This window comes from Neoarius graeffei, chromosome 24 (genome assembly GCF_027579695.1).
Source record: "Neoarius graeffei isolate fNeoGra1 chromosome 24, fNeoGra1.pri, whole genome shotgun sequence".
Classification (NCBI taxonomy): domain Eukaryota; kingdom Metazoa; phylum Chordata; class Actinopteri; order Siluriformes; family Ariidae; genus Neoarius; species Neoarius graeffei.
Window position 1 is genome coordinate 19,233,301 of NC_083592.1, and position 25,749 is coordinate 19,259,049.

The 25,749-nt window shown below is 41.9% G+C and overlaps 1 protein-coding gene across 11 annotated transcripts in view; it reads left to right on the plus strand.

Moving 5' to 3' along the window:
• The window catches only part of LOC132872214 (probable E3 ubiquitin-protein ligase HECTD4), an 868,395-nt gene that overhangs the window by 652,218 nt on the left and 190,428 nt on the right, over positions 1-25,749 (plus strand). For all 11 annotated transcript variants that reach the window (XR_009651396.1, XR_009651397.1, XM_060906858.1 and 8 more), the window contains exons 50-52: positions 7,288-7,525; positions 7,784-7,920; positions 8,002-8,128. Coding sequence is in view for 9 of the 11 variants with exons in the window: in XM_060906858.1 (XP_060762841.1) it covers positions 7,288-7,525; positions 7,784-7,920; positions 8,002-8,128 (502 nt within the window). In the remaining 2 variants the exon portion in view is untranslated. The remainder of the gene's footprint in view (positions 1-7,287; positions 7,526-7,783; positions 7,921-8,001; positions 8,129-25,749) is intronic.

The following is a 25,749-nucleotide window of genomic DNA, read 5'->3' on the forward strand; positions in this document are numbered from 1 at the left end:
GATTGTCACTTTTATTTTCTGAGCAAGCTGCATTTACTCACTGTCTCTTCCTGATTTACATACACTGCCAGAGCTGGGTCAGAACACTACCATGCTGCTTTGTGGGGGTGGGGAGGAGTGTTACAATTTAAAAATAAAAAATTAAATGACATTGGCTCTTTTTCAGTCCAGTTGTGTTTCATTTTGTAACATTCTCCCAGGTGTTTATTCTACAGGTTCTACAAATTAGTCAGTAAATCCAGTCAGTTGCTTCAGAGGCATTAGGTTTTGTAAGCGTTGTGGCAATAAAACAATGCGTTGACAGAAAATGTACTTTTAACACTTAAGTATTTTTTAAAAAATCAATTACTTTAGTACTTGAACTTTAAGTAAAAATTTGACTGTACAATTTTCACTTGTATTGGAGTAACATTTGACCAGTGAGATCTGTACTTTGACTTAAAAGGTCATAGGCAACGGTTTTAATTTTATGCACATTTGAAACTATATGTTAAAAAACCCTCTGTAATTTTCTTCTGGTCCCAAGAAGTATTATTAATAAGAATTAAAATAAGTTAGCGCAGATCGTGGCGAATTAATGTTCGGCTATTTTCGTGACCACTCGGCGCGTGACGTCATTTAAGACAAGCAAACCGCTTGAGTTGAGTCCACTTCTGTGTATTTCATTGCCGTTCGGCTTGAGTGCAGACGTGCGTTCGGGAATTTCCACAAAAAAAAAACATGCCTTATCAGGCCTAGAAATTCATATATTTTTTCACCAGCCAGCTGGACTAGTTACCTTCCAAAGTAACTAGCCAAACAGAAAATCAACTAGCCAAAATTTGTTCATGTATGAATTTTACTTCTGTCAAAAATAACGCAAAAGAGAGTAGTTACCATTGTTCATGACTAATGTGCATTTATTTCAAGACCCGAGTATTTTGGTACTGTTGTTAAATACATAAATGAGAACAACACAGAGCACCATAATATCTCATCTCATCTCATTATCTCTAGCCGCTTTATCCTTCTACAGGGTCGCAGGCAAGCTGGAGCCTATCCCAGCTGACTACGGGCGAAAGGCAGGGTACACCCTGGACAAGTCGCCAGGTCATCACAGGGCTGACACATAGACACAGACAACCATTCACACTCACATTCACACCTACGGTCAATTTAGAGTCACCAGTTAACCTAACCTGCATGTCTTTGGACTGTGGGGGAAACCGGAGCACCCGGAGGAAACCCACGCAGACACGGGGAGAACATGCAAACTCCACACAGAAAGGCCCTCGCCGGCCCCGGGGCTCGAACCCAGGACCTTCTTGCTGTGAGGCGACAGCGCTAACCACTACACCACCGTGCCGCCCCGCACCATAATATAATATCAACAAATAATAATATATTGGAAAACTTGGCAACTTGGTGTATGAGTATTGAAAACAAATATACTTACTATCATGACTATAGCACCCAAAATATGTCCATCATGCTTTCTGTATTTAACCATTTATGAGAGAGAAAGCATTAGGAGCTTCATATGGACTAGGAATCAACTTGAAAAAAATTAATTATTCCATAAAAATCGTATCGCAGCCAAGGCCTACCCTGCTCCCACGTTTGCTTATAAGTCCTTTGTCGTTTCTCCTTCTCATACGCTTTATCGGCGGCCTTTTTCTCCTCTTCAGACCGAGGTCGCTTTGTCCCCATCTCTGGCTGTTTCTGTACACCTTTCAGAAAATTCCACATTGCAACGTAGCTTTGGCAGATGTAGATGTAAACAACAACAAAAACACGTGTTTAAATGGGCAATAATGTGGCCACATCTATTGAATTTGATAACGTGATTACCGCGATATTCAACGAGATGCATTATATGCATGCGCAGTAGTGAAAAAACCGACAGCCTGACTCGTACATGATATGATTCGGAATTCTTCGGTATTTTCCGTCCTGCCAATAAACACATCGATTAACACAGACACGGCACACGCTTAATATGTGGCAGCTTTAGTTGACTGTGTGTCTGAATCTTCGCTTCATATTTATTTTTTATTTTCAACTAGCCAGCCGGGCTGGCTAGTGACAGGAATTACCCTCCAAATGACAAATTAAGTCGCCTCGGGAGACCGGACCACCGCGAATTTCGAGCCGTGCTTATTGTTGTGCAGTGAACTGTAACAACGGGACCGGTTCAGGAAGAAGTTTTTACCTTTTTCCGAAAGAGGAGAAGAGGCAGAGAGAGTGGATTGGCTTTTTCCGAAAAAGGAAAAGAGGTGGAGCAAGAGGGTTGGCTTTTTTCGAAAGAAGAGACGAGGCAGAGTGAGTGGATTGTGCGCATGAAGCCAGAGGTTTTTTTTTTTTTTTCCGGAAGAGAAGAGGTGGAGAGAGTGGATCGTGCGTGTGAAACAAAATCAAGCAGTCAAAGAAGAAACAGACCAGTAACGCTCAAGCAAAAAGGAGAAGATTGGAGGTAAACATTTTTACTTTTGCTTGCAATTGACAAGTCAAGAATCCTGAGGAATCCTGTACAATCATTGTGGAAATGAGACAAAGGGATATTTCCTTGCTTAGAGTAGGCTATAAAAAGTATAATGCCACAGATGGCAGGCTAATGTGGCCTACTGTCGCACTGTCAAGTAATCGTTACCTATATCCACTAGGGTGGGCGGTTTAATTATTCTTCAAAAGGGCTCTTATTTAGTATTACGATGAAAGTAAGAATTTATCATAACTACCAGGATAAATCGTTTGGGCACGAGTCTTGTTGATGTCTGGGGTCACTGCGATTAGAGTCGGCCAAGTCGCTGTCTGATTCTGAGGTTGCACGGTCAAACCAGTGAGCCACATTCACCGATTGCTTTGCAACGGCCATAGATTCATACATATATGGTTTCACCTCTTGATATTCAATTTGGAGAGTTCCTACTTCAAAATCGCTATCGCTTTCAGACATTTTACACAACCTCTCACGACCAAAGTCCGCACACGTGCTCGGTTCGCAAGTAAACACAGAACTTTTTTTTTTCAGGTCTTTGCTTTTTTTAATTGAGAAACAGTATATATCACTATATACAGACATATATTACAAAATATCAGGACAAAAAGAGTTACCTTACATAACTTTTACATTCCAAGAATAGAAAAATAAGGAAAAAGAAGAAGAAGAAAAAAAAAAGAGGAGCTCGAGATTTCATGATATCAAAACGTTCACAACATTTTCTGGTTTTAATACCTTTGGGGTTAGTGGAGTGTTTTAGGCTTTCCAAATGTGATGAACATACAGCCTTGAAAACAATAACATTTGGTCTTTGATTTAGAAATTTTGTACAATGAAGATGAAACTTGGCTAACATTAAAAGAAGGTTGATAACATACATTTTGTCAATGGTTATTTTCTCAGATTTCATAAGACCAAATAAAACATATTGAATTTTAATTTTGAAAGAGTGGTCAATTTTAGTATTTATGAAGTTATTTAAATTAACCCAGAAAATTACTTATGTACAATCCCAAAATAAGTGGGATATTGTTTCTTCAGCATTACCACAGAAAGAGCATTGTGTGTCAATATCTTTCTTATATTTTATTAGATTAGACTTGACAGGATAACATCTGTGAAGCAATTTAAATGTAACCTCTCGTACTTTGTTCGTGAGAATACATTTCCTTGATAAGACCCAAGTACTTTTCCAGTCTATGTCATTGTACAAGTTATTCCAATAGTCCATGGCTGCTGGTTTGGACACAATATCTCGATGGATGATATTCCTAACACATTGATTAGTAGCTTTGACACTCAGAGTGCAGACATTACCGATATATATATATATATATATATATATATATATATATATATATATATATATATATATATAATAATTAAGATTCAAGTTAGGTATTGTGCAATTTTTACCTTTAGGGGCAGACATCAACAATCTTCTAGCACCTTCTGGTATTGCATCAAAAACAACTGAAAATTCCCTAGGGGTAACAGGGAAACCATAGACTGAAAGAAATTCTTCATAAGTGAACAGTTGACCATTTTCATTCAATAGTTGACTAACAAGTACAATATTAATCAATCCATCTTTTAAAGAATGACTTATTTTTAAATATAATATATTGATTATTCCAAATGAAACATTTGTGGGGAGAGAAATTGTGAGAGTACATCATTGACCAGGAAAGTAAAAGTTGCTTGTGAAAATTGGACAGCTTTACAGGTAACTTAGAGATAATATAATTACATCTCAGCAAAAAAAAATTCAGCGCTCCAAGAGAATTGAATATTTGGGTAGCAATGCAATTCCAGATTGAATTGGGGTTTTTCAAGAAAAGTTTAATCCATTTAATTTTAAAAGAGTAATTCAAAGATGTGAAGTCTACAGCGTTAAGACCACCTGACTGCAGTTTGTTTATTATAGCATTCTTTTTCCATATAAAATCAAAGATGATTGTCTATTTTTGTACATAAGTTTTTAGATACATCAAGAGCCATAGATGCATATAAGTCTGGAGAGGCCTTCAACTTTCGCAACTAAAGTAAACAAAACTGCTCCCAGTCTGTTTGCCTTAAATGACGTCACTACGACTGTCCCCTGGCGGTGAAAGTGCGCATAAGTGAGATGGAAACAAACCTTCAGAAATTGGGTAAAACAGTATATTTTTACCGTTTTATTCAGTTTTAGGGTGTAAATTAGACACTAGGAAGATTGAATTTGCTTTTTGGGTTGTTCTTCTAGACAGTAAAGTTGATATTCAATGTTTCACCTCCGACCGTTGCCTATGACCTTTAAGTAATGAACTTGGGTACTTTGTCCACCTCTGCTTTGTACTATTTTGGAACGCGGCTGTGACAAACCAGACGCTCGTGGATTAAAAATAAACTCAATGCTTTGATGAACACAATGTACAAAAGCCAGGCCAGATCATTACCGAGAAATCTAACACAGTAACGAGGGCTAGACAAATCGTGGTCGGGAAACGGGCAATAGTTCAGGAATCAGAAAAGTACAGGCAAGATAAACACAAGAGCTAGGCAAATCAGAGTTGAAAAACAGGTGGGGATCGAGAAATCGGGAAGGGAGAGAGACGAGCAAACAAACACAAAGCCTAGACGAAACAGGAAGAAACCGGAAGGCAAAAAGGGTTATACACAAGAACGCAATCAGAAGTAGAACCACTCAGTAGGCTCATGAAACTGTGGAGGCAATACTATGCAAAGAGTAAAACAAACAGTGGGGCATAAATACAGATATAAACAAAGAGGTACAGGTGATGATAATTAGAACTCGGGGGAGCCACTCCTAGGAAGTGGCTCTGGGTTGACTGATGGAGTGCACGTGGTAGTGACGGGTGTGTGAGGGGGATTGTGGGAAGTGGAGTCCTGAGTGTTAGGTGAGCCCCGGAGTGTGACAATTTTCAATGAAATATAGGGCTTCCATGATTTGCAAATTATCACATTCTGTTTTTATTTATAGTTTACACAGCATCCCAACGTTTTTGGAAGTAAGTATTTTATATATATATATACAACCCCGATTCCAAAAAAGTTGGGACAAAGTACAAATTGTAAATAAAAATGGAATGCAGTAATTTATAAATCTCAAAAACTGATATTGTATTCACAATAGAACATGGACAACATATCAAATGTCGAAAATGAGACATTTTGAAATTTCATGGCAAATATTGGCTCATTTGAAATTTCATTACATCTCAAAAAAGTTGGGACAGGGGCAATAAGAGGCTGGAAAAGTTAAAGGTACAAAAAAGGAACAGCTGGAGGACCAAATTGCAACTCATTAGGTCAATTGGCAATAGGTCATTAACATGACTGGGTATAAAAAGAGCATCTTGGAGTGGCAGCGGCTCTCAGAAGTGAAGATGGGAAGAGGATCACCAATCCCCCTAATTCTGCGCCGACAAATAGTGGAGCAATATCAGAAAGGAGTTCGTCAGTGTAAAATTGCCAAGAGTTTGAAAATATCATCTACAGTGCATAATATCATCAAAAGATTCAGAGAATCTGGAAGAATCTCTGTGCGTAAGGGTCAAGGCCAGAAAACCATACTGGGTGCCCGTGATCTTTGGGCCCTTAGATGGTACTGCATCACATACAGGCATGCTTCTGTATTGGAAATCACAAAATGGGCTCAGGAATATTTCTAGAGAACATCATCTGTGAACACAATTCACCGTGCCATCCGCCGTTGCCAGCTGAAACTCTATAGTTCAAAGAAGAAGCCGTATCTAAACATGATCCAGAAGCGCAGACGTCTTCTCTGGGCCAAGGCTCATTTAAAATGGACTGTGGCAAAATGGAAAACTGTTCTGTAGTCAGACAAATCAAAATTTGAAGTTCTTTATGGAAATCAGGTACGCCGTGTCATTCGGACTAAAGAGGAGAAGGACGACCCAAGTTATCAGTGCTCAGTTCAGAAGCCTGCATCTCTGATGGTATGGGGTTACATTAGTGCATGTGGCATGGGCAGCTTACACATCTGGAAAGACACCATCGATGCTGAAAGGTATATCCAGGTTCGAGAGCAACATATGCTCCCATCCAGACGACGTCTCTTTCAGGGAAGACCTTGCATTTTCCAACATGACAATGCCAAACCACATACTGCATCAATTACAGCATCATGGCTGCGTAGAAGGGTCCGGGTACTGAACTGGCCAGCCTGCAGTCCAGATCTTTTGCCCATAGAAAACATTTGGCGCATCATAAAACGGAAGATACGACAAAAAAGATCTAAGATAGTTGAGCAACTAGAATTCTACATTAGACAAGAATGGGTTAACATTCCTATCCCTAAACTTGGGCAACTTGTCTCCTCAGTCCCCAGACATTTACAGACTGTTGTAAAGAGAAAAGGGGCTGTCTCACAGTGGTAAACATGGCCTTGTCCCAACTTTTTTGAGATGTGTTGTCATGAAATTTAAAATCACCTAATTTTTCTCTTTAAATGATACATTTTCTCAGTTTAAACATTTGATATGTCATCTATGTTCTATTCTGAATAAAATATGGAATTTTGAAACTTCCACATCATTGCATTCCGTTTTTATTTACAATTTGTACTTTGTCCCAACTTTTTTGGAATCAGGGTTGTATATGGATGGGTACTGTGAGTTTGCGATTTCGAGATCTCATATTACATTGGTCACTGTCAGGTTTTAATCTGTTTTTAAAAGTTTAATGATTATTTAAGTTACTGAAGCAACAAAGAAGTATATTGGGTGGTGCTTTTTGACTGCACGAATCACCTAAACACTGTTTGCATGTCTGGCCATTTCTAGAACACAAAGGTTCGTGCTAACTTTGGGTGCCAGTCATTTGCATATGCGGAGGGGCAGACCCACAGAAATGCAGCTGACCTCTGCATGGACCTCTCAGAGGAGATAAGTGCCAACTTTGAGGCCCTTCCTTTTGCCATGGCTTCAGACAGTGACAACGATGCTGGTGCCAGTGTTGCATCCGACTCTGGCTCACATGGACCTCCTTGTCGCATCGCTGCAGTGTCTACCACTCAGTCACGTAAGGTCCATCTCTCACAGTTAAGACTGTAACAATGGCACTGCTCAGGCTAATGGTCATCATGAGCTACTCTGCTATCCCAGAATGCACCTAACTAGCTAATCTATTGAATAATTTTGTTTGTTTCATTTTTGTGCAGTAAAAAAATAAAAATAAATACAAACACTCATTTATTGTTTGCTTATGTGGTTATAACCACATAAGCAAAAAATGTGTTTCAATTTAATTTTTTTAATCTTTTTTCTTTTTGATTCTTAGAATATAACAGTGATGCTTCCTGCTCCTATAAACTTGAGCTGAGCTATGAGAATCTCGTGACCTCAGGCCCTGATCCCCACCCTCTGCCCATTGCTGATGATGAGAGTGATGATGAGGAGGATGATGATGTGCCGAGAGTGAGAGAGTTTGTCACATAGTCACTCACTTTTATTAGAATTTCTACAATCCTGTCCTTACCTCCACCTCTCTTTTTCCAGGAGGATCACTATGCCTTGCTCGTTAAAGCATGGGAGACTAAAGTGTTCCCTACTATACGCCGTCGCTTCAGGAATGAAGCTGAGAGGAAATCAGGACTGGACCAGATAAAGGGAGCACTCCAACTTGGTAAACAATCCCTGAACAGTTCTAATCTGTATATCGTTAATATCAGCATTATTGGTATCCAAGAGAATGAGCAAAATTGTATGACGACAGTTGACGTTGACTGATGACAACATAAGGACTTTGAAACACCCTGAAGCCATATGCAAAATTTTACAGTATTACTCATCCAAAATTTTGACCCAGCCTTATTTTGAAGATCTTGACACTTACCTATCACCATATAGGTGCACTTTTTAGATTTGCAATAATTGTAGCCCTTAACTCGGTCATGCAGTTGTTAGGCAAAGTTTGTTATTCCCTGTTTTTATGTACAATTTCAGTTATACTAACAGCATGGTTTGGGGGTTTTAAAAACACAGTGAACTTACTGACTTCATTATTTTAAACATGTATTTTGGCTCACTGTGTAGGTGTACAGTTAGAGCCTTTGGAGTCTTTTTTTTTTTCTTGCATCCTGCATCATTAGGCACTGTTTTTTTTTGTTTGTTTGTTTGTTTTGTTTTTAAACCCTGGCATCACTGCTGTACCAATAATAAACCAGTACCATACAAACTACCATGCCACTAGCAAGTTAATGTCATTCATGTCCTGAAAATATTCTGCCATTCAAATACTATATGGATGTCTCTTTCTATTGATGGACAGATAAGAATGGTGCTGACGAACACCAAATGGGCTACAGTCAGTACGTGTATGCCTACAAAGAGCCCCTATATGTAGGTTTAGTTGATGAAATGGCCAGTACACAGTGGGATCACTCGTGAAAATGCTTCTATTTTGCATCATTTTCTAATGTACAACATTTTCTATGACAAATTATATTATCAGCATCACAATTTGAGTAAAACTAGAATCTTTACATGATTTTTACAATTTGTTAGTATTTGGTGTGTCCCCCTTTGGTTTAAATGACAGCATGCACTCAAGATTACATGAAGTTTGTCCAAAAAGTTTGTCGATGCTGGATTAAATACAACCCCAAATCAGAAAAAGTTGGGATGCTTTGGGAAATGCAAGTAAAAAAAGAAAGCAGTGATTTCTAAATTTACTTTGACTTGTATGTCATGGCAGACAGTATGAACCCAAGATATTTACCTCCGCCAAGGAGGTTATGTTTTTGGTAGTGTGTGTTTGTTGGTTTGTTGGTTTGTCTGTTAGCAACGTTACGGAAAAAGTTATGAACAGATTGCTCTGAAATTTTTTCCAGAGGTGTGACTGGGCACAAGTAACAATCCATTAAATTTTGGCAGTGATCCGGATCACCTTCTGGATCCCGGATTTTTTTAAAAGGATTCTTGGCGGAGGTCTGCGCTCTCCGAGTGCTTTTCTAGTTCAAGTTTTTTCTGGTCAACTTCATGTGTTAATATGCATTCCATTCCTGCATTTCAGGCCTGCAACACATTCTGAAAAAAGTTGGGACTGGGGCAATTTAGGGCTAGTAATGAGGTGAAATAATTAAATAATGATGTGATTTGAAATGGGTGATATCAATAGGTGATTGTAATCATGATTTGATACAAAAGCAGTGTCCCTGAAAGGCAAAGTCTCTGAGGAGCAAAGATGGGCAGAGGATATCCAGTTTGTCAACGGGTGCTTGAGAAAATGATTGACATGTTTAAAAACAATTTTCCTCAAAGAAAGATACGAAGGGATTTGGAAATTTCACCCTCTAGGGTGCATAATATCATTCAATGATTTAAAGAATCTGAAGGAATTTTGGTGCGTCAAGGGCACAAGCTTAGCTGAACATTTGTGATCTCCAATCCCTCAGATGGCACTGCATCAAGATCTGTCTGTCACACCCACGGTCTGTTTTCTGTCCCCTGCACTTTCATTCACTGCACAACACACCCTGCACTACAATTCCCATCATGTTCTTTATCACTCTCCATCACCTGAGTACTGACAAGGCACACCTGTTTATCATTACAGTACAGCCTAATTACTCCACAGTAGACTCTGTTCACTCTAGCTTACTGCAAAGTATTGTTCTGGTTTTCACTGCTCATTACTGAGCTGTTTGTTTATACTTGCTCTTTCTGTGTTTGACCTGTTCTTGTTTACTGATATTGAATATTAGATTATCATGTTTATACCTCTTTGCAAATCACTCGACCCATGTATGTTTATTGACTACTTTTCTGTCTACCATTTGCCATTTGGAATTGTCTGCAATTTTGAACTTTTATTAAAACCTGTCAAACTGCACTTGTATCCTCTCGTTCTGTGCCCTGGTTTTTGTGATTGAATACTTTGCCGCAATATGGATGCAGCAGAATGGGAGAGCTTGCGCAGCACGCTCATCAACCAGGGCCAGCTTATGGACAAACATCATCATCTGCACGCCACTGAGGAGACGCTCATGCAGCTGGCCGACATGCTGTCACAACTCTCTATGCCTTGCTTCATGCTGACCTGTTCAATCTCCACCAGCTGTCTGATTGTACGAACAGATAAGTTCATTGGCAAAGGCACTCGCTGTCAGGGCTTCCTGTTGCAATGTTCCATGTATTTTGCTGCTAAAGAAGACAAGGACAAGGTGGATCAGGACAAGGTGGCTCAGTTCATAAACTTGTTAACAGGCAAATAAACCAGTACCATGGGCTACCGCTGTCTGGGAGCAGAACCACGGACCCACACTCCCCTATGAACAGTTTTTGATGTTTCAGGGTGTGTTTAGTCATGCACCTGAAGGCAAAGAGATTGGCGAAAGTTTGCTGGCCATTCAGCAAGGATCATGACATGCTGCCGAGTATGCACTCGGGTTCTGGACATTATCTGCAGGAAGTGGATGGAACAAGCCTGAACAAATGGCCATCTTCCACCACGGACTGAATACAGACATTCTCACAGAGTTCGCTTGCCATTACAACCAGGCCACCCTAAACTCCCTCTCCATACATCTGGATCCAACTCATTCAATGCCGGTCCAAGGTGTCAGGTCTTGCATGTTTGACAGCTCCACCTGCCAACCCAGAGCCCATGCAGATTGGTCGCACCCGGCTAAGCGTTGCCAAGAGGGAAAAATGACAAGAGGGTCTATGCTTCTACTGTGGCAATACAGAGCACCTCATATCTGACTGCCCACAATGCCAAAAGGCATATGTATATATGTGTGTGTATGTATGTGTGTGTGTGTATAATGTCTACCACACACACGTCTCATCTCATTATCTCTAGCCGCTTTATCCTGTTCTACAGGGTCGCAGGCAAGCTGGAGCCTATCCCAGCTGACTACAGGCAAAAGGCGGGTACACCCTGGACAAGTTGCCAGGTCATCACAGGGCTGGCACATAGACAACCATTCACACTCACATTCACACCTACAGTCAATTTAGAGTCACCAGTTAACCTAACCTGCATGTCTTTGGACTGTGGGGGAAACCGGAGCACCCAGAGGAAGCCCACGTGCACACGGGGAGAACATGCAAACTCCGCACAGAAAAGCCCTCGTCGGCTACGGGGCTCGAACCTGGACCTTCTTGCTACAGCAAGAAGGCTACAGCGCTAACCACAACACCACCGTGCCGCCCCATTTATTATTACTTTTTTAATATATATTTTTTTACTTGTGTGGCTTGACATGTCCTCTTCTGCTGCTATCCACTGTTCTGCTGCAAACAGGAAATTTCCCCAATGTGGGATAATAAAAGTCTTCTTATCTTATCTTACGTCCACACCTGCTCACCCCATTGTACTGGGCATGCCATGGATGGAGCTGCACGAACCAGTCATCTCTTGGGCCAGGCAGGAAATCCTGCAATGGTCACCACACTGCCTAGAACCCTGCCTTCTATGCCTGCACCTCAGCCTCGCTTCAACCACAGCAGATATCCCAGAAACTACAGAACTGCAAATTCCCAAGGAGTACCATACACTTATAGATGTTTTCAGCAAAAGGAAAGCCAGTGGTCTTCCTCCACACCAATCATATGACTGTGCCATCGATCTGGTACTATTCCGCCTCGCAGTCGCATTTACCCTCTGTCTCTGAGCAACAGGCTATGGAGGAGTACATATAGGAAGCAATCGCCCGTGGATACATTCAATCCTCCACCTTGCCCACCTCCATGGGCTGCTTCTTAGTAGAATAGAAAGGTGGGGGTCTACGTCTGCGCATTGATTCTCAGGAATTTAACCAAGTCTCAGTGAAATACCCTTATCCTCTGCCTCTTGAGCTGTAGAGCAGTTACACTCAGCAAATTGTTTCACTAAGCTGGATCTCAGGAACACCTACACACTAGTGTAGATCTGTTCAAGGGACAAATGGAAAACTGCCTTTAGCACCACCAGTGGACATTGAGTATACAGTCATGCCATATTTGCTCTCTGGTGCCCCCTCTGTCTTCCAGTGTTTAAATTATGTGCTCAGAAATGTGTTGGAGAAATTCAGTATCACCTGCATTGATGACCCCTTCACCTGAAAGTCACATCTCGCACGTTAAACAAGTCCTCTTATGTCCAGTTGTGAAACAGCTGTATGTCAGAGGAGAAAAATATTCCATATCTCTACCATTTCTTTCCTGGGGTACATTATTAGTCCCAAGGGGGTCACCATGGACCCCTCCAAGATATCAGCTGTCATGTCCTGGTCCACTCCAAAGACTGTCAAATATCTGTAACGTTTCCTGGGGTTCACCAACTTTTACTGACACTGCATATGGGGTTTCAGTGGCATTGCTACACCCTGACATCTCTCCTCAAGAAGGGGGCCAAGAAACTGGCCTGGAACCCCATGGCTGAAGCTGCATTCAAAGCTCTCAAGAGTGCATTCACATGAGCTCCCATTCTCAAGCACCCCGATCCCAGAAAAAAAAAAACATTCACAGTGGAGGTGGATGTCTCCGACACAGGAGGAGTCAGTATTGTATTGTCTTAACGTTTTGGTAATGAACCAAAATTGTACTCGGTGGCCTTTTTCTTAGAAACTGTCTTCAGCCAAACAAAACTATGATGTTGGCAATAGAGAACTTTTCACTGTCAAGCTGGCTCTTGAAGAGTGTAGGCACTGGAGGGCACCAAGCATCCTTTCAAAGTTTTGATGGACCATAAAAATTTAGTGCTTTCATACTGCCAAGAGACTGAATCCGAGACAGGCCCGGTGGGCCCTCTTCTTTACTTGATTTAACTTCATTCTGTCCTACCATCCCGACTCCTGCAATGCTGAAGCTGACTGTCTCTCGTCAACATGGTACCCATGAACCTGAACCTATGCCTGAACCTGTTCTGCCCCCCCCCCCCCCCCCCGCCCTTTTCGTAAATGCCATAGCCTGGGAGTTCGACTGTGAATTAGTCTGCACACTACCAACTCCTAAAGGTCAAATATTGTTGGCCTCACGTGAACTCTGATATATAAATAAATTTGTTTCATCTTGTTCCGATTATGCCAGAGCCAAAGTCCCCAGGTCACTGCCAGCAGACAAGCTTATGACCTTGAGTATTCCTCAGCATCCCTGGACCCACATTGGAGTGGACCTCTTGACAGACCTCCCAGTATCTCAAGGGCAAAACACCATTTTGATCATCTGTGACTGCTTTCCTCACTTCTTATGCCTGGTACCTCTACCCAGTCTGCCCACAGCCTTTGAAACAGCAAAAATATTTAACCATGTGTTCAGAAACTTTGGTATCCCAGAAAATATTGGAAATTATTGAGTGTCCGGTTCATCTCAAGTTTGAAAAGCCTTCATTGATAAACTTGGCATTGTGAGTCTCATATCAGGGTACTACATCCAAGCCAATGGCCTAATTAAGCAGGCAAATCAGGAAGTGGGCACATTCCTTTGGTCATTCTGTGCTGACAACTAAGACTGATCATGTTTCCTCCCATGGGCTGAATATACACAAAACTACTTGCTACACTCTGCTACCCATTTCATACCATTCCATTTCACACCATTCTAAGCTTCCAGCCCACCTTGTTCCCCTGGAATGACAGCCCCACAGACTTGCCAGTAGTTGACAACTGGTTCAAAAAGAGTGAGCAAGTGTGGGAAGCTACCCACCAACATATCAACCAGGCCATGCAAAAACACAAAAGAAACACTGACAATAATCGGGGAGAAACCCCCATGAACCAGCCCGGAGACAGAGTCTGGCTGGCTATTAAGGACCTACAGAATTTGGCCAGATGCCATAAGCTGAACCCCTGCTACACTGGACTCTATAAAGTTCTCAAAAGAATTAATGAAGTCACAGCTGTGTTTGACCATCCTGTCATGTTTCTCAGCTCAAGCCTGACACACCTGGACCACTTGCATCCCATACTTCAGCCAACTCTCCCACAGAGCCTCTCAAAATTTAAAGTCAGCCTGTTTACATTGTCTGTGCCCTCCTTAGACTTGTGCAAGAAGAATGGGGGCCTCAAGTATCTCATAGATTGCGAGGGGTACAGCCCCAAGGAGCAAAGTTGGGTTTCAGCCAAGAACATCCTCAACCCCATGCTCAGTGGAGTTTCATGCCACACATCCCAACCAACCTGGTGCCCGTCACAAAGAGGGGTCTGTCACATCCACTGCCTGTTCTCCATCCCCTGCACTTTCAGTCACTGCACAACACAACCTGCACTACAATTCTGATCATGCTCCTCACTGCTCTCCGTCACCTGAGTACTGACAAGGCACTCCTGTTCATCATTGCAGCCTCATTACTCCACAGTATTTAATGACTCTGTTCACTCTAGCTTGCTGTGAAGTATTATTCTTGTTTTCACTGCTCATTACCAAGCCATTTGTTTATGGCTACGCTTTCTGTGTTTGACCTATTCCTGTTTACTGACTGAGTGTTGGATTATCCTGTTTATACCTGTTTGCAAATCACTTGACCCATGCCTGCTTATTGACTGTTTCTGCCTGCTGTTTTTGTCATGCTCCGCCCCGGATATCCACTCCGGAGATTACGGTTCTCCCACGTCAGCGCCAATCCGGGACGGGAATTCCATCCTGCCTGCTTCCCCGTTCAGCGAGCGCTCACCTGACCTCACTTCCTGGTTTTCACCACCGCATATTTAAAGGCCATTCTCAGACTCTGACTTTGCCAGAACATCTCGTTTGCTACTCTAGCCATTTCTGTGCCTCTTTGGCGTCTCATGGTTTTTTGTTCTCGCTATTTTTCTGGTTCATGTTTTTGGGGGGTTTTTTTTGCACTAAGCGTTTTTTCTTGTTCATGGTTTTTTGCACAAGCGTTTTTGTCTTTGCCTGTCTCGTGTTTTTGTCAGTTTTTTTTGTCCCTTTTTACCCGGACTATTTTTGCCATTTTTTTCCTGTTTGTTTACCTTTTTGCCATGCCCTTTTTTCCCTGGATTAAATCACCTTATTTATTGGATTACTGTCTATGTTCTGCTTTTTGGATCCTTCTCACCACACCACCACCACCCATAAGAGTTTTGCAATTGTCTGCAACTTTGAACTTTTATTGAAAGCTATCAAACTGCACTTTCATCCTCTCATTTTGTGCCTGGTTTTCGTGACAGTCATTAATCTATACCTGATATAACGCATGTGCTCAGTATTACTTTGACAAACCTTGGTCAAGCACTACAATACAAAGTTCCATCCACAAATGCCATTTAAAACTTTTACTGTGCAAAAAGGAGACCTTATGCTACTTGTGTCCAGAAGTGCCATTGACTTCTCTGGGCATCTGGGATGGACCATCACACAGTGGAAGCATGTCAGACAAATCAGTATTCCAAGACTTTTTTGGAAGAAATGGACACCGTATGCTTCAGACCAAAGATAAAAAGGACCATCCAGACTGTGTTATCAGCAAGTTCAAAAGCCAGGGTCTGTCATGGTATGGGATTGTGTCAGTGCCAGTGGCAAAGGTAACTTACACTTCTGTGATGCCAGCAATAGTACAGAAAAGTACATTGAGATTTTGGAGCAGCATATCCTGCCTTCAAGAGGACATCTTTTCCAGGTATATTTCAACAAGATGATGCAAAACCACATTCTGCAGACATTACAAAACCATACGTGCATGTCCTGGACTGGCTTGCTTGCAGTCCTGAGTTGTTCCCAGTAGAGAATGTGTGACGACTTTTGAAATGAAAAACATAACAGCGATGACCCCGTACTGTTGCACACCTGTTTGCAGGAAGAATCGGACAAAATAACACCTGAAACACTTCATCACTTGGTGTCTTCAGTCCGTAACCATCTTTTAAGTGTTGAGATGGAATGGCAGCATTACAAAGTGGTAAATGCTTTATCATCCCAACGTTTTAAAAAATGTGCTGCAAAAATCAAAATTGAAATTACTGTATTTTTGAAAAAACAAAATTTATGAGGTAAAGCATCAATGTGCTGTTATATTCTTTTGAGTGCAATACAGGTAAAAGATTATTTACAAATCATTGTTTTCAGTTTTAATTTCAATTTTAGCAGACCGTCTCAACTTTTTCTGATTTAAGGTTGTATATCTGAGTGTTGTCTGAACACATCAATGGAAGAATGAAGACTCTAGGAAATCTGTCTTTTTGTACAAACGAATTAATATAGTCTGTTTCAACTTTTGCTTAAATTTGGATCTACAAAATGTGCAGAATCTTGAAATGTTTATTGAATTATTTTTAACCTTTGTTTTAAAGAACTTGTTTAACTTCTGGAGGCCTTATGATTTCAGGTTGTTAGACCATGTGTCCATGCAAATTTTAGGCATATCAAAAAAACAAGACGGACTAGACTTGGTGGTGGTGGAGGAATCCCTACCAATGCTGTTAGTGTCTAGTTCTGCTTGTTCTAAAACTTTGTTTATTTGGATTTTAATGGGGGGTGGCAGATTTTCAATGTGGTTTTGGACTTTTAGACTTCACTGTAAATCTTTGTTTGAACTCATGTTACTTAAAGCACTTTACCAGACAAAGAAGGGAGTAAAAGCTAATTAACAGTAAAAACATAAGTGTGTGTGTGTGAATTTTTAAAAAGTACTCATAGGAAACAGTGCTCTCAGATACCCCAAAATTTCAGGAGGCCAATTCTACGTGTATTAAATGTATTATTGAATGTGGATTTCAGTCATTGACCCCTTCAATGCCCTTGGACGAGTCACGTACGTCATGAAATCTTTTACCACTGTGCCTTATGACGTACGCTACTCATCATAAACACCTCCATTTATGTACCTTACATGGCACATTACTTTTACTTCAGAGTGGCATATTATTGTGAGTTAGCCTAGTGGTTAGCATGTCTGCCTCTCAACTGGGAGATTGAGAGTTCTATTCACGGTCAGGTCATCCCAAAGACCATCATAAAAATGGTACCCAGTTACTTGGTGTACATTGTGTTTTAAAAAACTAGTAATTCATTTTTATGGACAGGTTCTCACTGACAAGACCCGTTGTCTTGGTTTTTGGGTTTGTTGTTTTTTTTTTTGATGTTTTTGAAGTTGTTTTTGATTACTAAAGTTATTTTTACTCTACAACTGTTTTTTTGTGATTTTTCTATACAAATATTAAAAAATATAAAGTTCTCAACAAGTTAGAAAAAGATCATAAAAATATCCCAATTCTGACCTATTTTTGTCCTACATTACAATTAATTATGGGTGGCAGCCAAGGGGTTAATGTAATACACATTGCAACAGTGCCACTTTTCTAACATCAGCATTTAGGTGACAAATAGGTGACATTCAGGTGGCCATTTAAGAAATATTTCAGACTTTTTTTTTTTTTTACTTTACAAAAACACACATGATACATGTTCACATGTAAAACTTTCACACACGCATCCTGAAAACTCACACACACACGTGAAACGCTCATATAGACACAAGAAAAACACATTCTCACACACATCTTATATTCATACAGATGCACATGAAACATTCAAACATATGAAACACATATATAGACTTGTATTCTCACACACGTACAGTGGTGCTTGAAAGTTTGTGAACCTTTTAGAATTTTCTATATTTCTGCATAAATATGACCTAAAACATCATCAGATTTTCACACAAGTCCTAAAAGTAGATAAAGAGAACCCAGTTAAACAAATGAGACAAAAATATTATACTTGGTCATTTATTTATTGAGGAAAAATATCCAATATTACATATCTGTGAGTGGCAAAAGTATGTGAACCTCTAGGATTAGCAGTTAGTTTGAAGGTGAAATGAGGGCCCGTCCACACGAGTACATTTTTGTTGAATTCGCATAAATACTTTATCGTTTTGGCCTCGCATCCAGACGGATCTGGCTTTTTCGAGGTGTGAAACCAGTATTTTTTGAAAACGGGTCCCAGAGTGGGAAAATCCTAAAACGCCGGATAGCCTGGAGTCGTCTGGACGATGAATGCGGATTTTTTCAGAAACGATGACGTATAAGCCCCGCCTCTCAAACCTTTAACCTCAGCCACTGCTGCTAGACGCGTCATAACAATAATGGCGGACTACAGGCTTGTGCTTGTACTGCAGAAACAACTCTCAGAGTTGCGCTGGCCATGATCGTCCTCTTCTCGTGTTATGAGCTTGTTTGTAAACAGCGCGTGACCTTTATACGCATGCTCCATGGCTTCTCTTCTGGTTTTAGTGTATTGGTGGGGCAGCGTCACACCGCCACATGCAGGCCTGGCATATGTACTACAGCATTTTGGGTCATTTCCAGTGCATCCTTGTGGACACAGATATTTCTGGAAACAACGCTGTGTTTACGGAGATTTTTTTCAAAACGACAGTGTATTGGGTGAGGTGTACTCGTGTGGACGGGCCCTTAGAGTCAGGTGTTTTCAATCAATGGGATGACAATCAGATGTGAGTGGGCACCCTGTTTTATTTAAAGAACAGGGATCTATCAAAGTCTGATCTTCACAACACGTTTGTGGAAGTGTATCATGGCACGAACAAAGGAGATTTCTGAGGACCTCAGAAAACGTGTTGTTGATGCTCATCAGGTTGGAAAAGGTTACAAAACCATCTCTAAAGAGTTTGAACTCCACCAATCCACAGTCAGACAGATTGTGTGCAAATGGAGGAAATTCAAGACCATTGTTACCCTCCCCAGGAGTGGTCAACCAACAAAGATCACTCCAAGAGCAAGGCGTGTAATAGTTGGCGAGGTCACAAAGGACCCCAGGGTAACTTCTAAGCAACTGAAGGTCTCTCTCACATTGGTTAATGTTCATGAGTCCACCATCAGGAGAACACAGAACAACAATGGTGTGCATGGCAGGGTTGCAAGGAGAAAGCCACTGCTCTCCAAAAAGAACATTGCTGGTCATCTGCAGTTTGCTAAAGATCACGTGGACAAGCCAGAAGGCTACTGGAAAAATGTTTTGTGGATGGGTGAGACAAAAATAGAACTTTTTGGTTTGAATGAGAAGCGTTATGTTTGGAGAAAGGAAAACACTGCATTCCAGCATAAGAACCTTATCCCATCTGTGAAACATGGTGGTGGTAGTATCATGGTTTGGGCCTGTTTTGCTGCATCTGGGCCAGGAAGGTTTGCCATCAATAATGGAACAATGAATTCTGAATTATACCAGCGAATTCTAAAGTAAAATGTCAGGACATCTGTCCATGAACTGAATCTCAAGAGAAGGTGGGTCATGCAGCAAGACAACGACCCTAAGCACACAAGTTGTTCTACCAAAGAATGGTTAAAGAAGAATAAAGTTAATGTTCTGGAATGGCCAAGTCAAAGTCCTGACCTTAATCCAATCGAAATATTGTGGAAGGACCTGAAGCGAGCAGTTCATGTGAGGAAACCCACCAACATCCCAGAGTTGAAGCTGTTCTGTACAGAGGAATGGGCTAAAATTCCTCCAAGCTGGTGTGCAGGATTGATCAACGGTTACCGGAAACGTTCAGTTGCAGTTATTGCTGCACAACAGGGTCACACCAGATACTGAAAGCAAAGGTTCACATATTTTTGCCACTCACACATATGTAATATTGAATAATTTTCCTCAATAAATAAATGACCAAGTATCATATTTTTGTCTCATTTGTTTAACTGGGTCCTCTTTATCTACTTTTAGGACTTGTGTGAAAATCTGAAGATGTTTTAGGTCATATTTATGCAGAAATATAGAAAATTCTAAAGGGTTCACAAACTCACAAGCACCACTGTACATATGAAACGCTCATACAGATACAGGTTGGAATGCTCACATACATATGGAATGCTCATGTAGTTGCATCTGAAATACATTCACACACCAAAACTCTCATTCAGATACAGGTTAAACAGGCTCACACATACATATGCTCATACAGAAGCATGTGAAACAGACTCTTGTGTAACAGTGAACACTCGCATGCATGCGTCAGTATTAAATTTTAAAGTGTATGTAATGCCTTATTGTAATGCTCTAAAATGAATATCATTAGTAACGGCCAAAAAGAATTAATAAAGCAGGGGGAAAATATTAATTATTTGTTATTTTCATATCAAGCACAAAACTATCGATAAATCGTGGCGTCCAGATCCCGGAAGAAGGCAGCCTTGCCGCAGGGTTAATTTTGCATGACATCACGTGTGGAACCCTGGTTATCTGGGTCATTTCGGTTCATTTGGCTCCATGCTTGTTTACTTGCTGACATTGGATATTGTTGTTGGAATCTTACAAAAATAATGATGGGAAAGTTCTGTGTCATGTTTGGCTGTTCAAATCCATATACAACAGAACATTCAGTTCACAAATTTCCAGGAAATTACACTAAAGCGAAAGTGGGTGAGGTTTACGCAAATGAAGTGGGCAGATTTCGTGTCGCCTACTAATAATAAATCTGATTCATCAAGTGTTGATCACCACCAGAATGACTACATGGGAATTATTGGAACAAAAAAAGAAACAAATTTATTTAACAAATGATATTTGATCTGACATTTGGACAGTTCATCAATTCCTCTATTATCGCCCACTTCATATTGTCTTTCATTAATTACACTGAATAAGTGTACATTTAAAAAATTATATTTCTGCATTTATTGAGGTACGGTGTAAATATTTTCCCTGTATTTTGCAGTGGCCAGCTTAGAATAAAAAACTACAAACTAATCTGTTTCTCCAATTCTCTCTGGCTGGTGGTGCGCTATCGGCAGTGGGTGGGACTGTCGTGAACTGGCAGTTTCCTGTCTTGGGGGCTCAAAAAGATAACCATTTACTCCGAAATATCCTTGATAATCATTTGCCCCTTCATCCGACATATAAGAATTCCAATCACTATCAGAATTCTCTCCAAAACATGATTCCATATCGAGACTGGTCTAACCACTGCTGTGCACATGAATAAAATTGAGACCTGGATTGTTATACGTGTGATGTCACTCACTCCTTTGGGATCTTCCTGTTCAGTCTCGTCAGATTCTGTGAAAATCGGCTGATTTTATTGATTTGATTTTCCATTAATTTATGGCCTTTTGGATCAGCTATGGTTCAAAAACACATAGTAAATCAGCATAATGATTGTTGCTTTGGACAAGGAAAAAAGTGTGGTTTAAGGACATTAAATTCACGTTAAGACTGTGTGAGGAATTATTTTAGGATGAGTGAAAACATTTAATTATATCTTGAAGGTATTGCAGTATATCTGGAAGGCATTTCAGTATTTCAGAACTGGAAGGCATTTCAGAACTTACAGTAAAGGATTGTGCAGCCCTCAGAAACAAACAAAAGGTTTTGATACATTTTAACAGCTTACTGTTAATAAATTGTGATTTGTTCTATTAGATTAAACGTGTATTTAAAAAAATAAATAATAAAAATACGCATAATTCTCTGGTATGTGGAAAAAAAAATCTACCTAATAATCACCAGTGCCATTTCAGAGGGATTTTACAGCACTACTGTAAAGTAAATTCACATTAAATCCTTTTGTATTAAATCATTTATATGGCCAAATACATCACATGATTCCAGATCACATCATGGAGGATTTGACATGAAAAGCATACAAGTACCTGAATTTGAATTAAAGTGTCTTCCGGATATACTGAAATGTGTTCCTGATATACTGAAACTTTTTCTGATATAGTGAAATGCCTTCCATCCATCCATCCATCCATCCATCCATCCATCCATTTTCTTCTGCTTATCTGAAGTTGGGTCGCGGTGGCATCAGGCTAAGCAGGGTATTCCAGGTGTCCATCTCCCCAGCAATGCTTTCCAGTTCCTCCTGGGGGATCCTAAGGCACTCCCAGGCCAGATGAGATATATAATCTCTCCAGTGTGTTCTGGGTCTACCCCGAAGTTGGATGTGTCTGGAGAACCTCCAAAGGAAGGCGCCCAGGAGGCATCCTAGTCAGATGCCTGAACCACCTCAGCTGACTCCTTTTGACATGAAGGAGCAGTGGCTTGACTCCGAGATCCCTCTGGGTGAGCCCAGCCACCCTCCGGAGAAAGCTCATTTCAGCCGCCTGTATCTGCAATCCTTTTGGTCACGGCCCAAAGCTCATGACCATAGGTTGGAACGTAGATTGACTAGTAAATCGAAAGCTTTTGCCTTCCAGCTCCGCTCCCTTTTCACCATGATGAACCGGTACAACACCCACATTACTGCTGACGCCGCCCCTATCTGTCTGTCGAGCTCATGCTCCATTTTGCCATCACTTGTGAACAAGACCCCAAGATACTTGAACTCCTTCACTTGGGGCAGCAACTCACTCTCAACCTGGAGGGAGCACTCCCCCATTTTCCAGCAGAGAATCATGGCCTCTGACTCTCATCCCAGCTGCTTCACTCTTGGCTGCAGACCGTTCCACTGCTTGCTGACAGTCACGCTCTGAAGAAGCCAGCAGAACCACGTCATCTGCAAAGAGCAGAGATGCAATTCTGAGGTTCCCAAATTGGACACCCTCCTCATCCCAGCTGCACCTTGAGATCCCATCCATGAATATCACAAACAGGATCAGTGACAAGGGGCAGCCTTGGCAAAGTCCAACACCCACCGGGAACGTGTTTGACTTTATGCTGAGAATTTGGATACAGCTGTTACTTTGTTTGTACATGGACTGGATGGCTCATAGCACCAGCCCTGATACCCCATACTCTCGCAGTGCCCCCCCACAAGAGCCCCTGGGGGACATGGTCGTAAGCCTTTTCCAAATCTACAAAACACATGTAGACTGGCTGGTCCTACTCCCATGAACCCCCCCAACAACCCTGCCAGGGTAAAGAGCTGGTCCACTGTTCCACGGCCAGGATGGAATCCGCATTGTTTCTCCTGAATCTGAGCTTCGATAATCGGTCAGAGCCTCCTTTCCAGCACCCTGGAATAAACTTTCCCAGGGAGGCTGAGCAGTGTGATACTCCTATAATTGGAGCACGCTCTCTGGTCCCCCTTTTTTGAAAAGAGGAACCACCACCCTGGTCTGCCACTCCACAGGCACTATACCTGACCTCCATGTGACATTGAAGAGGCGTGTCAGCCAAGACAGCCCAACAATGTCCAGAGCCTTCAGCATCTTGGGGCAAATCTCATCCACCCCTGGTGCCTTGCCACCGAAGAGCTTCTTGACTGCCTCAGTGACCTCTGTCAGAGATATGGGTGAAGCTTCCCCCAAGTCCTCAGAATCCACCTCCTCCATGGAGGACATGTAGGATGGGTTCAGGAGTTCCTCAAAGTGCTCCTTCCACTGCCTGACAATATCCCCAGTTTGGGTCAGCAGTTCTCTTTCCTGGCTGCATACAGCCTGAGGCAAGCCCTGCTTTTCTTTCCTGAGTTGCTGAACGGTTTGCCAGAACTTCCTTGAGGCCAACCAAAAGTCCTTCTCCACGGCCTCCCCAAACTCCTCCCACACTCAGTTTTTTGCTTCAGCAACTGCCGAAACTGCAGCCCTTCTGGCCTCCCGGTACCTGCCTACTGTCTCAAGGGACCTCTGGGCCAACCAAGCCTGAAAGGCCTCTTTCTTCAGCTTGACTGCTTCCTTCACCGCCAGTGTCCACCAGCGGGTTCTTAGGTTACCGCCACAACAGGCACCGATGACCTTTTGGCCACAGCTCCTACCAGCTGTCTCTACTGTGGAGGCTTTGAACATGGTCCCTTCAGATTCCATGTCCCCAGGGGATGCACAGAAAGCTCTTCTGGAGGTGGGAATTGAAGACCTCATGAACAGAGGACTCCGCCAGACATTCCCAGTTCACCCTCACTACACGCTTGGGTTTGCCAAGTCTGTCCGGCAGCCTCCCTCGCCATCTGATCCAACTCCCCACCAGGTGGTGATCAGTTGACAGCTCTGCACCTCTCTTTACCTGAGTGTCCAAGATATATGGCCACAGATCTGATCATATGACCACAAAGTTGATCATCAATCTTTGGCCTAAGGTGTTCTGGTACCAGGTACACTTATGAATCACCTTATGCTCGAACATGGTGTTTATGCTCAATCCATGACGAGCACGGAAATCCAACAACAAAACACCACTTGGGTTTAGACCAGCCAGGCCATTCCTCCCAATCACCCCCCTCCAGGTTTCTCCATCATTGCCCATGTGAGCATTGAAGTCCCCCAGGAGAACTATGGAGTCCCCAATTGGCACCCCTTCCAGGACACCACCCAGCAACTCCAAGAAGGCAGAATACTATGCACTGCTGTTTGCTGCATGAGCACAGTCACAGTTTTCCTCTCCGCAACTTGCAGTCGCATAGAGGCGACCCTCTTGTTCTCTGGGCGAATGGTTGTGCATCTACTCAAACAACAGGTGGTGTACAAATGCTTCAGTGATTGAGAGACGCTGCTCGCCTGATCTGGAGTTTGTTATACTGAGATTCCGGCCTTTCTATCTGCCGCATGAGTTTAATGTTGTTATTCTCATGGCTGTTTACATACCACCCAGTGCTAACGCTAATGTAGCATTAAACATCTTGCTAACAGCCATTCATCTTTGCATCCCGATGGGATTTTTATTGTGGCTGGGGACTTTAATCATGTAAACCTATGGACTGTCCTTAAATTTTACCAGCATGTTACATGTCCAACGAGAGGTCAAAACACACTGGACCATGTATACAGTGACACTAGGGAAGGATATAAAGTCTCTGCCCATCCTCACTTAGGCCAGTCTGATCATTTATCCCTCTTTCTCACCCCAGCATATCGACCTCTCATGAAGAAAACTATGCCTAGAGTGAGACACACGAGGATTTGGCCTGAGAATGCAATACCACAACTGCAGGACTGCTTTGAGTGCACCATCTCATCTCATCTCATTATCTCTAGCTGCTTTATCCTGTTCTACAGGGTCGCAGGCAAGCTGGAGCCTATCCCAGCTGACTACGGGCAAAAGGCAGGGTACACCCTGGACAAGTCGCCAGGTCATCACAGGGCTGACACATAGACACAGACAAACATTCACACCTACAGTCAATTTAGAGTCACCAGTTAATCTAACCTGCATGTCTTTGGACTGTGGGGGAAACCGGAGCAAACCCACGCGGACAACATGCAAACCCCGCACAGAAAGGCCCTCGTCGGCCACAGGGCTCGAACCCGGACCTTCTTGCTGTGAGGCGACAACACTAACCACTACACCACCGTGCCGCCCTTGAGTGCACCAATTGGGACTTATTTGTACAACAGGATTTAGAGGACTATACATCTACAGTTTTGCTTTATATTCATACTTGTATTGAAAATGTCACTGTTGAGAAATGAATACGATGTTATCAAAACAACA